Source organism: Misgurnus anguillicaudatus, chromosome 13 (assembly GCF_027580225.2).
Source record: "Misgurnus anguillicaudatus chromosome 13, ASM2758022v2, whole genome shotgun sequence".
Lineage (NCBI taxonomy): Eukaryota > Metazoa > Chordata > Actinopteri > Cypriniformes > Cobitidae > Misgurnus > Misgurnus anguillicaudatus.
Window position 1 is genome coordinate 24,808,105 of NC_073349.2, and position 12,838 is coordinate 24,820,942.

At 35.4% G+C, this 12,838-nt stretch overlaps 2 protein-coding genes across 2 annotated transcripts; one reads left to right on the forward strand and one right to left on the reverse strand.

Moving 5' to 3' along the window:
* Window positions 1–2,040: 2,040 nt before the first annotated feature.
* On the reverse strand, window positions 2,041–6,903 carry coq10a (coenzyme Q10A). Its single transcript, XM_055187802.2, has 5 exons — window positions 6,395–6,903; window positions 4,310–4,459; window positions 3,986–4,178; window positions 3,797–3,898; window positions 2,041–3,715 (listed from the first exon to the last, which is right to left on the reverse strand). The coding sequence occupies exons 1-5, from the start codon at window positions 6,532–6,534 to the stop codon at window positions 3,548–3,550; spliced, it is 753 nt and encodes a 250-aa protein (XP_055043777.1). The 5' UTR covers window positions 6,535–6,903; the 3' UTR covers window positions 2,041–3,547.
* Window positions 6,904–7,489: 586 nt separating this feature from the next.
* LOC129430517 (uncharacterized) lies at window positions 7,490–12,457 on the forward strand. Its single transcript, XM_055187800.2, has 2 exons — window positions 7,490–7,692; window positions 10,169–12,457. The coding sequence occupies exons 1-2, from the start codon at window positions 7,628–7,630 to the stop codon at window positions 11,568–11,570; spliced, it is 1,467 nt and encodes a 488-aa protein (XP_055043775.2). The 5' UTR covers window positions 7,490–7,627; the 3' UTR covers window positions 11,571–12,457.
* Window positions 12,458–12,838: the final 381 nt, after the last annotated feature.

Here is a 12,838-nt window from a genome sequence, read left to right on the forward strand (position 1 = left end):
TGTGTATGCTGATAAGCAATCAAAGTAATGCAATATTTCACATAAAGGTGCTGGTCATATAATTAAAATATCATCAAAAAGTTGATTTATTTCACTAATTCCATTCAAAAAGTGAAACCTGTATATTAAATTCATTCATTACACACAGACTGATATATTTCACATGTTTATTTCTTTTAATTTTGATAATTATAACTGAAAAAAGAATGGGTTTGTTTCACAATCCTCTCCAGGGTGTAGTTATACTTTTTGCTTTTTTCTACCACTTTTTTTCTACCACATCTTTTCCTTCCCTTCGCCTCTCTGTTAATGTGCTTGGACACAGAGCTCTGTGAACAGCCAGCCTCTTTTGCAATGACCTTTTGTGTCTTGCCCTCCTTGTGCAAGGTGTCAAGTCAGCAGTCTTCCCCATGATTGTCTAGCCTACAGAATTAGACTGAGAGACCATTTAAAGGCCTTTGCAGGTGTTTTGAGTTAATTAGCTGATTAGTGTGTGGCACCAGGTATCTTCAAAATTGAACCTTTTCACAATATTACAATTTTTTTCCTGAGATACTGAATTTGGGCTTGTCCTTAGTTGTCAGTTATAATCATCAATATTATAAGAAATAAACATTTGAAATATGAAATCATTCGAAGTGTAATGAATGAACATAATATACAAGTTTCACTTTTTGAATGGAATTAGTGAAATAAATCAACTTCTTCTAATTATATGACCAGCACCTGTATATACATACATATTTTTTATTAAATGCATGTAAACATGGTCATGGTAAAAATTACATATGGTTTTGTGGTCCAGGGTCACAAAAGTCCCATTGTAGCAATAGCCAACAATACATTGTATGGGTCAAAATTATTGATTTTTAGGTCAATAATCATTGATATTAATTAAATGTTCATGTTCCATGAAAATATTCATACCGTAAATATACATGTCAACTTTTGAATTGGATCAAAATGTTAATCAAAGTAAAGAATGGGTACACATTTTGGTTTTGGGACAACTTTTATGAATGCCGTTGATCAACAAATATTGACTAAATCAAAAATATATTTATTGCTGGTAATGTGTGCTTAAAGGGGCCATGGCACAAGACTTTGTCACATATGGGAAGTTTAAGCTCAAAATACCATATAATAATTTATTATAGCATGTTAAAATTGCCACTTTGTAGGTGTGTGCAAAAATGTGCCGTTTTGGGTGTGTCCTTTAAAATGCAAATGAGCTGATGAAATTCAAACACTGATCACAATGATGGTGGTTTGTTGCAATTAAAACACAATTGTGCTTTTCTCTGTACTAAATGGCAGTGCTGTGGTTGGATAGTGCAGATTAAGGGGTGGCATTATTAAAATAAGAGCCCCTTATGACATCATAAGGAGAGCCAAATTTCAACAACCTATTTTTTATTTGCTTGCATAGAATGGTTTACCAAAACTAAGTTACTGGGTTGATCTTTTTCACATTTTCTGGGTTGATAGAAGCACTGGGGACCCAATCATACCACTTAAACATGGAAAAAGTCAGATTTTCATGCCATGGCCCCTTTAAGGACTTCATTTGGACTACTTTAAAGTTTTTTTTTCAATATTTAGATTTTTTTCATCCTCAGATTTTTAATAGTTTTATTTCAGCCAAATATTATCCAAACAAAGCATGCATGCATTAATGAAAAGCTATTTATTCAGCTTTCAGATGATGTATAAATCGCAATTTCAAATATTTACCCTCATGACTGGTTTTGTGGCCCAACGTGACATGTGCATTAACCATCTCCGTAAGATCAAAGTCTGTTCATTGTTTCTTAATGTTTTTTTCCATATTCAGTTTTATAGGCTGAAAAAGTTCTGATGAGAAAAGTCTCTGTATGTTTCAGAAACTCCATTAAAGTACCTCATGCTGGTATAAATACATGACCTACATACCACTACCTTACTCAAATTACTTGCACTGTACATCCATCACTGATATTACTTTGTGTTATTTGTATAATAAATGAAATAACAAAAAATACAAATCACAATCACAAACGCTTCATTTGATAAACATTTATAGATATTCAAATGAAAATAAAAGCTTCTCCAATGTAATTCACCACTGACCACAGGCCTGCTGACAGAGAAATAAAGCTTCACACACAACATTCGTTTTAAAGAGATTTAACCCTATAATTGTGCTCATCTCAAGCATATTTCTGGTTCTCATTCACATTTAACAGGCAAATGTACATGAAAATCTCTTCTTGTGGTGCACGTTACAATCATTGCAGACCTCTAGACAAATAAATAATCAACATTTTAACAATTACTGTGTTCAACTAAATGTCATGCAATGCATAAATGGCATTGAAAAGTATAGATAAAAACATAATTTCATAAAATAAACATTCAAGATGAAACTATAACTTGTGCCTTTTTGAAAAATCAGATGACATGAATACAGTAGTGTTTAACAAAACATACATGCAACCGAAATGGCACTTTCATTGCTCTTTCAAAATGAACAGGCACAATCTGTGATCGCTAAAGTAAACGGCAGGCTGATTTATTAAACTGAATATAAATTTCTCTAAAGCCCTGAGTTTGCATGAACCAAGGAAGCATGCAAAGTATATATTCTATATTTACTTTTATTAGAATTAACTATTTATGCACTAAATATGGTGGTGGGTCCAAAGTTTGAAATATTGGATAACAGCTTTTTATATCTGCTCAATTACAGTTATCTTCCCTCGGCTAAATGCTGTCATGTTTTAATCCCTGCATTGGGTAAAAAAGGGACAAACCCAGCAGTTGGGTTAAATTAACCTAGAAAATGTTAAAACAACCCAGGCTGGGTTGGTCCTTTTTTGACCCAATGCCGAGTTGAAAATAAGTTGAATGTTATAAATTCAGTGCAGTGTAAAAGTCAAGCAGGTGACTTTCAGCATTTGGATGAAAACCAAAAAAAACGTGAGTTCCCATAACAGTTTTGTTGTATAGTTTTTTCATAAGAATATTTCGGTTTAATACAGGTTACGCCTGACAACATCTGTGCAAAAAAATATTTTGACGTGCATCCTTTTGAAAACATACAAAAAAGCACCAACAGCTGCACATACAATGAAGATCAATAGGGCAAGCATAAAAATGCATTGACCCATAGACATCCATTATAGATGCATCCCTGTATTTCCTGTGATAACTTCAAAATTTGGGCCCGATGAACCGAGAAGTGAACAGAATAAGTTGTATGTAACTATAATGAAACACTATATATTATTTCTGTATAGAAATTATCATATATTTACAGAAATATGATACAATATGACAAGAAATAATCTATAAACATTTGATAACAGAGGCAAATGTGTCAAGTCTCTCCTTTTTATGTATGCAAGGCTGCAAATTAGTTGAAATATTGCCTAAAAATAAAAACAGACTGTCCCATCCCAATATGATCCACACTATTAAACCGGTCAGGTGTGTTATTGATGATAACCGTCTACAGAGTTGGCTGTAATATAGTTATTATGAGTGAGTCCAGGTGTGATGGTAAACCTCACGTCTGATGGATCTCGTGAAACATGAGCTCTCTTGGTATTCTCGTCTCGGGGCCGTACAGTTTGCACGCTCTTCGCTCGAACGCGGCCACCATCTGCTTCACCACCTCATCGAAAAACACGGTCGCTAACTGCGAGTGTATCAGAGAGCGAAACTCGAACGAGACCTTTAAAGAGATCCAGAAAGGCCGATGTAAGGAAAAGATTACAAACAAGCTCAGTTTATTGACTCCTTAAACACGACTTACAGAAAAGTCTACCGTGCATGTGCGCGGATAACCAGGAAGACCAGGACTGAAGCGCCATATCGTCTCCAAATGATTGAAGAGCTTTCCATCAGAACATACAGCCTGGTATGAACAACAAAAATAAAATGTTTCAACGATTTAACAATATTGAAGACATGTAGGTAGTAAATTATATAAAAGATGACTTACTTTAACAAGATGTGGACGAACGTGGCTTATCATAGACGTGTATCGTTCAACAACGGGTGAGAAGCCCACTTCCATATGCGCTTTGGAATGACCGGCCCTACTCATGATGATCTGGGACTTTCTGCACCAAGGTACAAAGTTTTTGTACTCGTCCACATTGGCTACCACTTCATACATCTCTTGCATTGAATACCTAACACCAAATAAAAGAGCTGTGGTTCACATTCAGGATGAAAAATAGGGTATTGTTGTTCAGGACACATGGGGGGATTTTTTTAAACATACCTGACATGTCATGTTCTCTATGAGCGATCATATACGTACCCTAGTATTCTTCTCTCTGAATACTCTTTTCTCTTATTGGTGAGGCTGATGAAAGATCTTCTGTGATGAGTGGGGGTCAGATGATCCACGTCAGAGAGACAAAGAGCTCGAGGGGGACGGGTCATTAAAATCCCGCAGGAAGACAAATGTCTGAGACAATGACAAATGAAACAATGCAAGAGATTAAGATAGGAAGGGAGATGTTGGGAAAATCTTGGAAGTTAAAATAATGGTACCATATCACAACGTGTTTTGATGTTTAACAAAAGTATTTACATGTTACCTTAAGATCCATGTTTAAAAAAAATGTGGTGCATTTTGTAAGTGTAAAAGTATTTTACATTGTAAGGAACCTGAACATCTTTCCCTAAAGGTTTTGGATAAAAGCATGTGATTTACATTCATTCACCACTTCCATTGACTGATGTCAACCAATAACAATGAAACCTTAACAGTAGTTATCATGATAATAATTTCCATTAAAGTACTAGTTACTGCATGGAAAAAATCACAGTGTAAAATGCTTTATCTTCTATTTATTTAAATGTTTTATTTTATTTTTATGGATGACAGTTTGCAAATACTAAGTGCATAGTGTTTTCATGAACCAGAAATTATATTTACTATGGTATTCTGGTAAAAATATGGACCAATCAAAATACCCCAATTACTAAATTTACTAATATTACACTGAAACTGTGGTGTTGCACAAACTTAACACTGTTTGATGGTCATGTCATATTAATTTACTATGATTTTACACTAGAAATTGTGCAAATACCATGGTTACTTTATTTAGTCATTTTAATTATTCATCAAATGCTTCCCACGTGGAAAATGGTGTAGTATACTTCAGTATTTACTGTAGTAAACTGAAGTAAAGCTTTTAAATAATAAAGTGTTTTTGAAGCTTACCTTAGTAAATATTAAAGCATAGTACACTATTTGGGTCAATGACGTGAAGTTAATTATTTTGTGTCCGTATGGTTCAAATAAATGTAAAAGGGTTAAAATGTTAAAATAAATTTGCAGATTACTTGCATACATTCTCTGTTTTGAGGACTAAGTCTAAAATTTCTGTTTTCATTTTATTTTGAAAGAATATTTAAGGGATAATTGCAAAAATGTCAATGTGGTGTAACCGTTCTGAGTCAATTGGTGTAACACGTATTTTTATATAAATATATTCATAAAAAATATGTGGAATAAAATATAATCATCTAGTTTAGTGTAATATGTTTTTTACATACATTTTAACATCATATGTCAAAGATTATTTAAGCTGTTTTAAGCATATGTCAGGACAAATATTACAAAAACACATTTAAATTTACATTTAAATTAGAATAAATAATAAAATGGTTATTTTTTTGTTTTTTGATGATTATGTTTACATGCCATCAAGGTGGATAAAATATTTAATATTTCTCATTCTTTGGCGCAATTGGTGGTTACACCATTTGACATTTTCAGGTCCATTCAGTCTTAACTTTTATAATAATGGTGCAAATGTATTTTTTATTGCATATAATCAACATAAATACACTATGTGAATTGAAATATACCTGATGCATGCTTTTAAAACAAGTTTTTAAAAAGATTTTTGAATTACTCATCTTGCCAAACCTTTTTTGTCAATGACTCATTTACTAGTTCATCCACTATAGTTATATTGCATAATACTACATAATATGCATTAACAAAATGTAGTAATTACTATAACATACTACAATTTACTATAAATACTAAGGTATACTACAGTATTTTTATGTGGGTCCTTACCATGTTGTAAAAAACATTTGAAATTGTAATGGTTTCCATTACTAATACCATAATGAATCATCAGTTGTTTAGCATTAAAACCATTATAGTATTTCTTTATGTAAATGATTGTGTTTTACCATAGTATCAATGATGTTTTACTGGTTCCCAACCAGATAAAATCCCACCATTAGATCCCAACACAATACCAGTATAGACCCACAGAGACCATTATAGTTTTCATTAAAACCAATACGATTTCCATTATAACCATTAAATCCGTTATAATTTCTTTCTTGATGGTAAATGTAAACGTGCTGTTACCGGATGGACCACTGCTGTATTCTCTCTCGGTGCTTATATGGGCTGCCGGAGCGACACGGACCGACGGTCGCTATCTCCAGAAACTCGCTGAATGTCCGCACACCCATCGGGAAACATCGGGCACCCCCTGACACTGCCATCAATGAATATATCGATATGTAAAACCAAACCGCGTAACGTTAAATAAAACTCGAATGATCACAATAAAAAAACAAACAGACACGGACGGTCATGTACACTACGAGAAATAACACAGCTGATTTTTCAATGAGAAAGTCCCAGCTGTGTATAAATGCTAACAATTACAACAACTTCCAAATTATAGACGATCGTTTAATACAATAACAGTGCTTTCTCTAACGATTCCTTCCAAACCGATCGAGGTTAAACCGGTGAGATAATGCCGGTGTGTGTCTATGTGGGACTTCATCCGGCGTTACGCAGACCAATTGGCATGTTACATCACAATACCGCGAGAACAACTAAAAGGCACAGTTTTAAATCATCAATCTCGCGGTAGTGTGATGTCATATAATGAACAGGCTGCGCAGCGCCGCATGAGGTCGAGCACCTAGTGTTCTGTTCTGGCGCTGTGCGAGCAGGTGCAGCTGCCGCCAACTGGACGGGAGGAGGACACATTGTGACATAAAACACACAAATATTATCATTTAATTTAACAGGGTGGTCATAAAAGCCTTAGAGAGCAGAGGTGTGTAAATAAAGAGCAATGACAATTATTACAGATATTAATAATGCGCTTGCTTCATTATTTTATAATAAATACATTTCATAATAAAAGTCCCCCACTACCGCTGCTTTTATTTAAGCGCGTTTAAAACAGCAACAATGTCAAACGTATTTGTATTTGCGTTATGGTTTATGATTTTTACTAACACATAGTTGTTCGACATATATAATGCTATCGTTTACAAATAAGCATTTAATGCATAAAATATTCAACAGGAATGGCATAAATAATTATAATTTAAATTTATGATTTTGGTATATGATATTAAAATTGATTTTAAATATTTTAATTGTGAAAGTGCCTTTAAAATTTTATTCTGGAAACACAACTATTTAATACCTCACGTGAAGCGGATTTTCCTGGGGTGTTGGGATTTGTAGTTTTTCAAACTGCCTTGAAGTAAGTTTATTTGAAACGCGTGGGAGTGACAGCCTTCCGCGTTTAGCCTCAAAATTTCATGCAGTTTTGCGTTAATGCATTTTTAAATGTCTACTGCAATGTCCACAGCGATGGGCGAGAAGCAAGTGTGCGATACAAAGTCTTCGAATGGGTGAGTTTGCATAACTAGTAGCATAAACGAGCTAACTTCCTGCATTAATGCACTGAGTGTTTCGCTAAAACACTGCATGTTTCAATGCAACAAATGCCTGATATATATTTTTTTATAAGTCTTTGTTAAGTATTGGTTGGCATACTCTTTTTGCAATATCTAGTTCTTGCATTGCAGTTTAAGGACTATAAGCAAACCAGGTCACAAATGTCATGTAGTGTGAAGTCAATAATAAATCAAATGGTGTTGCAAAGCACATGCACATGAATGTATTGCATGCTTACAACCCCTGGCAAAAAGTATGGAATCACCTTTCTCAGATGATGTTCATTCAAATGTTTAATTGTGTAGAAAAAAAAACAAGCAAATATATGCCACAAAACAATTTTCACTCAACAATCCAAACTTCTAACTGTGCAAAACACTTAAAAAAAACATAAAGAAAGATAACTATAGTCAATTACAACTGTTTTTACAGATCAAACAGAGGAAAAAAATATGGAATCACACAAATCTGAGGAAAATTATATGGAATCACCATGCACTTTGCATTTCTAAAGCAAACACCTGTATCTGATTACAACTGCTGATTACAACAAATTAGTCTGCAGTTAAAAAAGAGTGCTTGCACACATTAGTGATGTGTTGAACCAAGCTGATTGACATAACTCATGGCTCCAACACAAGAGATGTCAGTTGAAACAAAGGAGAGGATTATCAAACTTCTCAAAGAAGGTAAATCTTCACGGAATGTTGCAAAAGATGTTGGTTGTTCCCAGTCAGCTGTGTCTAAAATCTGGACCAAGTACAAATCAAATGGAAAAGGTTGTAAAAGGGAAGCGTACTGGTAGACCAAGAAAGACATCAAAGCGCCAAGACAGAAAACTTAAAGCAATATGCCTTGAAAACAGAAAATGCACAACAAAACAAATGAGAAACAAATGGGCAGAAAGTGGAGTCAATGTCTGTGACCGGACTGTAAGAAATCGCCTAAAAGAAATGGGATTTACATACAGAAAAGCCAAACGAAAACCATCATTAACATCTAAACAGAAAAAACAAGGTTTCAGTGGGCTAAAGAAAGACAATCTTGGACTGTGGATGACTGGATGAGAGTTATATTCAGTGATGAATCAAGAATCTGCATTGGGCAGGGTGATGATGCTGGAACTTTTGTTTGGTGCCGTTCCAATGAAGTTTATAAAGACAACTGCCTGAAGAAAACATGCAAATTTCCACAATCATTAATGATATGGGGTTGTATGTCAGGTAAAGGTATGGGAGAGATGACAGTCATTACATCTCCTATAAATGCACAAGTTTATGTTGAGATTTTGGACACTTTTCTTATTCCATCAATTGAAAGGATGTTTGGTGATGGTAGCATCATTTTTCAGGATGATAATGCATCGTGCCATAGGGCAAAATCTGTGAAAACATTCCTACAGGAAAGACATATAATGTCAATGGCATGGCCTGCAAATAGTCCAGACCTCAATCCAATTGAAAATCTGTGGTGGAAATTAAAGAAAATGGTCCACGACAAAGCTCCAACCTGCAAAGCTGATCTGGCAAGTGCAATAAGACAAAGCTGGAGACAGATTGATGAAGTATACTGTTTGTCATTAGTTCAATCCATGCCTCAGAGAATTCAAGCGGTTATAAAAGCCAGAGGTGGTTCAACAAAGTACTAGTAGTGTTTTTATTTGGTGATTCCATATAATTTTCCTCGGATTTGTGTGATTCCATATTTTTTTCCTCTGTTTGATCTGTAAAAACAGTTGTAATTGACTATAGTTATCTTTCTTTGGTTTTTTTTAAAGTGTTTTATACAGCCAGAAGTTTGGATTGTTGAATAAAAATTGTTTTGTGGCATATATGTACTTGTTTTTTTTCTACACAATTAAACATTTGAATGAACATCATCTGAGAGGGATGATTCCATACTTTTTGCCAGGGGTTGTATGTTATGATGCTTATATTGCAAATTATTACTGATGTACATTACTTTTAAAATATTTGCACATAACATTTTATATATTAATTTATACATGTACAAGAAAATAAATTTAAAGTAGAAATTTGACTAATATAATATTAAAAGTCTTTTTTAAAAGAAAATTATTAGAAATTAAACAATTTTATCTTCTGTCATGACATCATACATCCTAGATGTATATTTGAAGAGTTTCGTTGCAAAACGAGATAAATCCATTTTTTAAAATTTTTGTTAAAACATGATTATTATTATGTTATCATGTTATTATTTTGTTTTATGGTGCTACTTAGCTGTATTTTTTAAGGTATGAAGGTTTAAATCAAAACAAACCAACTGCAGTTGCATTAAAATTAATTGGAATGCACAACCAAAAAACGAGATTTCTGAACAATTAAAAAAACGGTGGTTATCTCGTATAATGCAATGTATTGTGAATTGAAATCATAAAAAATAATTAATTATTTTTTGTCCTCCTAGTGGGAATATGGACTCATTGCCTTACAACTTGAGTAGACCCCAGACTGACCAGCTTATAACCCAACCTAAACCTGTGTCAGTCAGCTTATCCAAACTGGCTCAACTGATCAGTCGCATTGAGTACAAACCAAAACACCATCAGTCTTCCATCTGTAAAGATTGCGGCCAATCGTTCCCCAACTTGATCAGTCTTGTGGATCACCAAGAAAGTGAGCACGCCCTAGAAAAGCATCATTCCTGTAAGCGCTGTGGCCAAAAGTTCGGTTTGCTCTCTAGTTTGCATCTACACATCTGCCCCAGTCCACCTCCCATGTGCCATGCGTGCCGGGGGAAACCTCAGTGGGGATCTCCTTGCACCACCTGTGGGAATAAACCTCCAAGTCCGTGTCTCTCAGAAGAGCCTTCTGATCACGACAACAGCTCATATGTGTGCGCCCCATGCGGACGTGCCTTCAGCCACAAGCAGGAGTTGCTGTACCACCAGCAGGCTGGAGGATGTCAGCCGGTTCCCGTCAGCCCGTCCTCTCCAGCTGCTACACCAAGCCCCTCCTACTCTTCCTCGCCCTCGTCTCCTCCGTGTGCAAGGGCGTCTTCTTCCACGTGCGATTTGTGTTCCAGAACGTTTCGCTCGGCCGCGGGACTCGGCAGCCACCAGCGACATGTCCACACGAAGAAGAAGAAGAAGAGGTCCTCAAGAGTCATCACCTCAGGTACGATGTTTCCGTGCCGTTCCTGTGACGAGGTTTTTTCCCAGACCTCATTACTTCAACTGCACAGGAAGGAGGAACATCGACGAGAGATCGTGGTCAGGAAAACGCAGAGAAACTCCGGGAAGACCACCAGGCAAAGACGGAAAGGCGAGACGTATCCCTGCCTCCACTGCGGAAAAGTCTTCCTGCACCATTTGACGCGCTGGGCGCATTTCAAGCACTTCAGCGCTCACCACCAGACCCACCTCGCCCTCAGCAGCAAATCAACCAAAGTCGGCTTCAACCCAAAAGCAACTAATGAGTCCGGACCCCTCGAAGGACATAAACTTTTAAGAAAAAGAGGCAGACCGAGGACCAAACCTCTACCAGTTTCAAAAGATACTGAGCAGAAGGTAAAAACAGATGATGGAGACACAGACGAGGATGAGGAGTTCACTTGTGTGTTGTGTGAAAATGTTCAAGCTGTGCTGAAAGCTCACGAGGAGGTTCCTGAAACAGCAGACGCGTGTAGGTGCTGCAGTGTGTGCACGGGTGGTATAACGCTCGCTGAGATACCAGAAAACTGTGAAAACAAAGTTTATCACTGTGTGCCATGTGCAGAGGCCTTCATAGCTCTGGAGACTTTTCTGGAGCACTGCCAGAAGCATCTTATTCGTGAAAGGGAGGAAGATGAAGATCTGCTCAGCGATTAGTAAACACATCCACTACTGCACAAGCGCTCGAAAAAGTACATTGCGGCTAAATATTTTCCTTTATATAGGTGACGTATTGGGCCTGTTTTTTGTCTTGAGACCCCTAAATGGCAGCTTTTGAAATATGCATTGTGTCCAAGTGCCAGATAAATAAGATACTTTCAGGTAATAATACAAATCCGGAAAAGCCAATTGCGTTTGTTTTGATACGGGTGCTTGGTCTAAACCACTTCTGCTTGCCACATAATCAGGATACATTTTCAGATATTTTGCATTTGCATGTATATATTTCTTTTTTGTCAAAAAAGTTTTTATATGGTTGTTGCTAACTGAAACTTAAAACCAGGAAAGAAGTATATTTCTATTTGTCTAGTTGGATAACATACCTCTGGATCTGCACCTGGCTACAGACATATTTTATTTTAATGGTTGTAATATTTAATTGTCATATGATTGTAGTTTATGAAATACAAATGAGTGCAAAGTCAACATCTCACCACATTTTGTAGCTGAAAAATTATAAAGTCTTAGATTATCAAAGGTCTCAACAACACTGATAGACTATTCTGAGATATGTTTTGTTTTATAAGTGTAAAATGATAGATACCAGTGTTGTATAAATAAATATAACTTACATTTCATGCTGTAATACCAAATATTTCGGGTATTATTCAGATTTAGTGTCTGGATTAATATCACCCTTTTTGTGTGAGTTCGGATGAGCTAGAAAACTTTTTTTTGTATTAAGAAAATCATATCAATGTCTGATCTCCTGAAATGATTTATTTGAAATTAAAATGTATTTGTGTACTACTGAAAAGAAATATGTGCTGTTGGAGATTTCACAGTCTGTCACAGAGAACAAATAGGAAGTAATTTTTGTTACAGATTGTATATTTTTTATATCAGGCAATATTAACCTTTACACACAATAATGAGTTTATATGTAATGCTTCTGTACTAACTTTTTTGTATAACCAGTAATAGACTTCAGGTTCCAGTGATTGTTCAAAATATTTTTGCACTACTTTATTTTTTGATGAAGATTGTTTTCAAACACTGTACCAAGCCACTTTACAGCTCACGTTTTACAAGACTAATACATATATAACAAGTGTAAGAGTTTTGTTATGATTTTATTTTAATAACAGCTTGAAGGCATATTGAGTTTAGTTCTCTGCATTAATCTCTTTATTTGCATGTGGCTACCTCCAGTGTTAACTGCTTTATTTCGAGATGTGGGGTGTTTTGGTGTACGTCAAAATAAA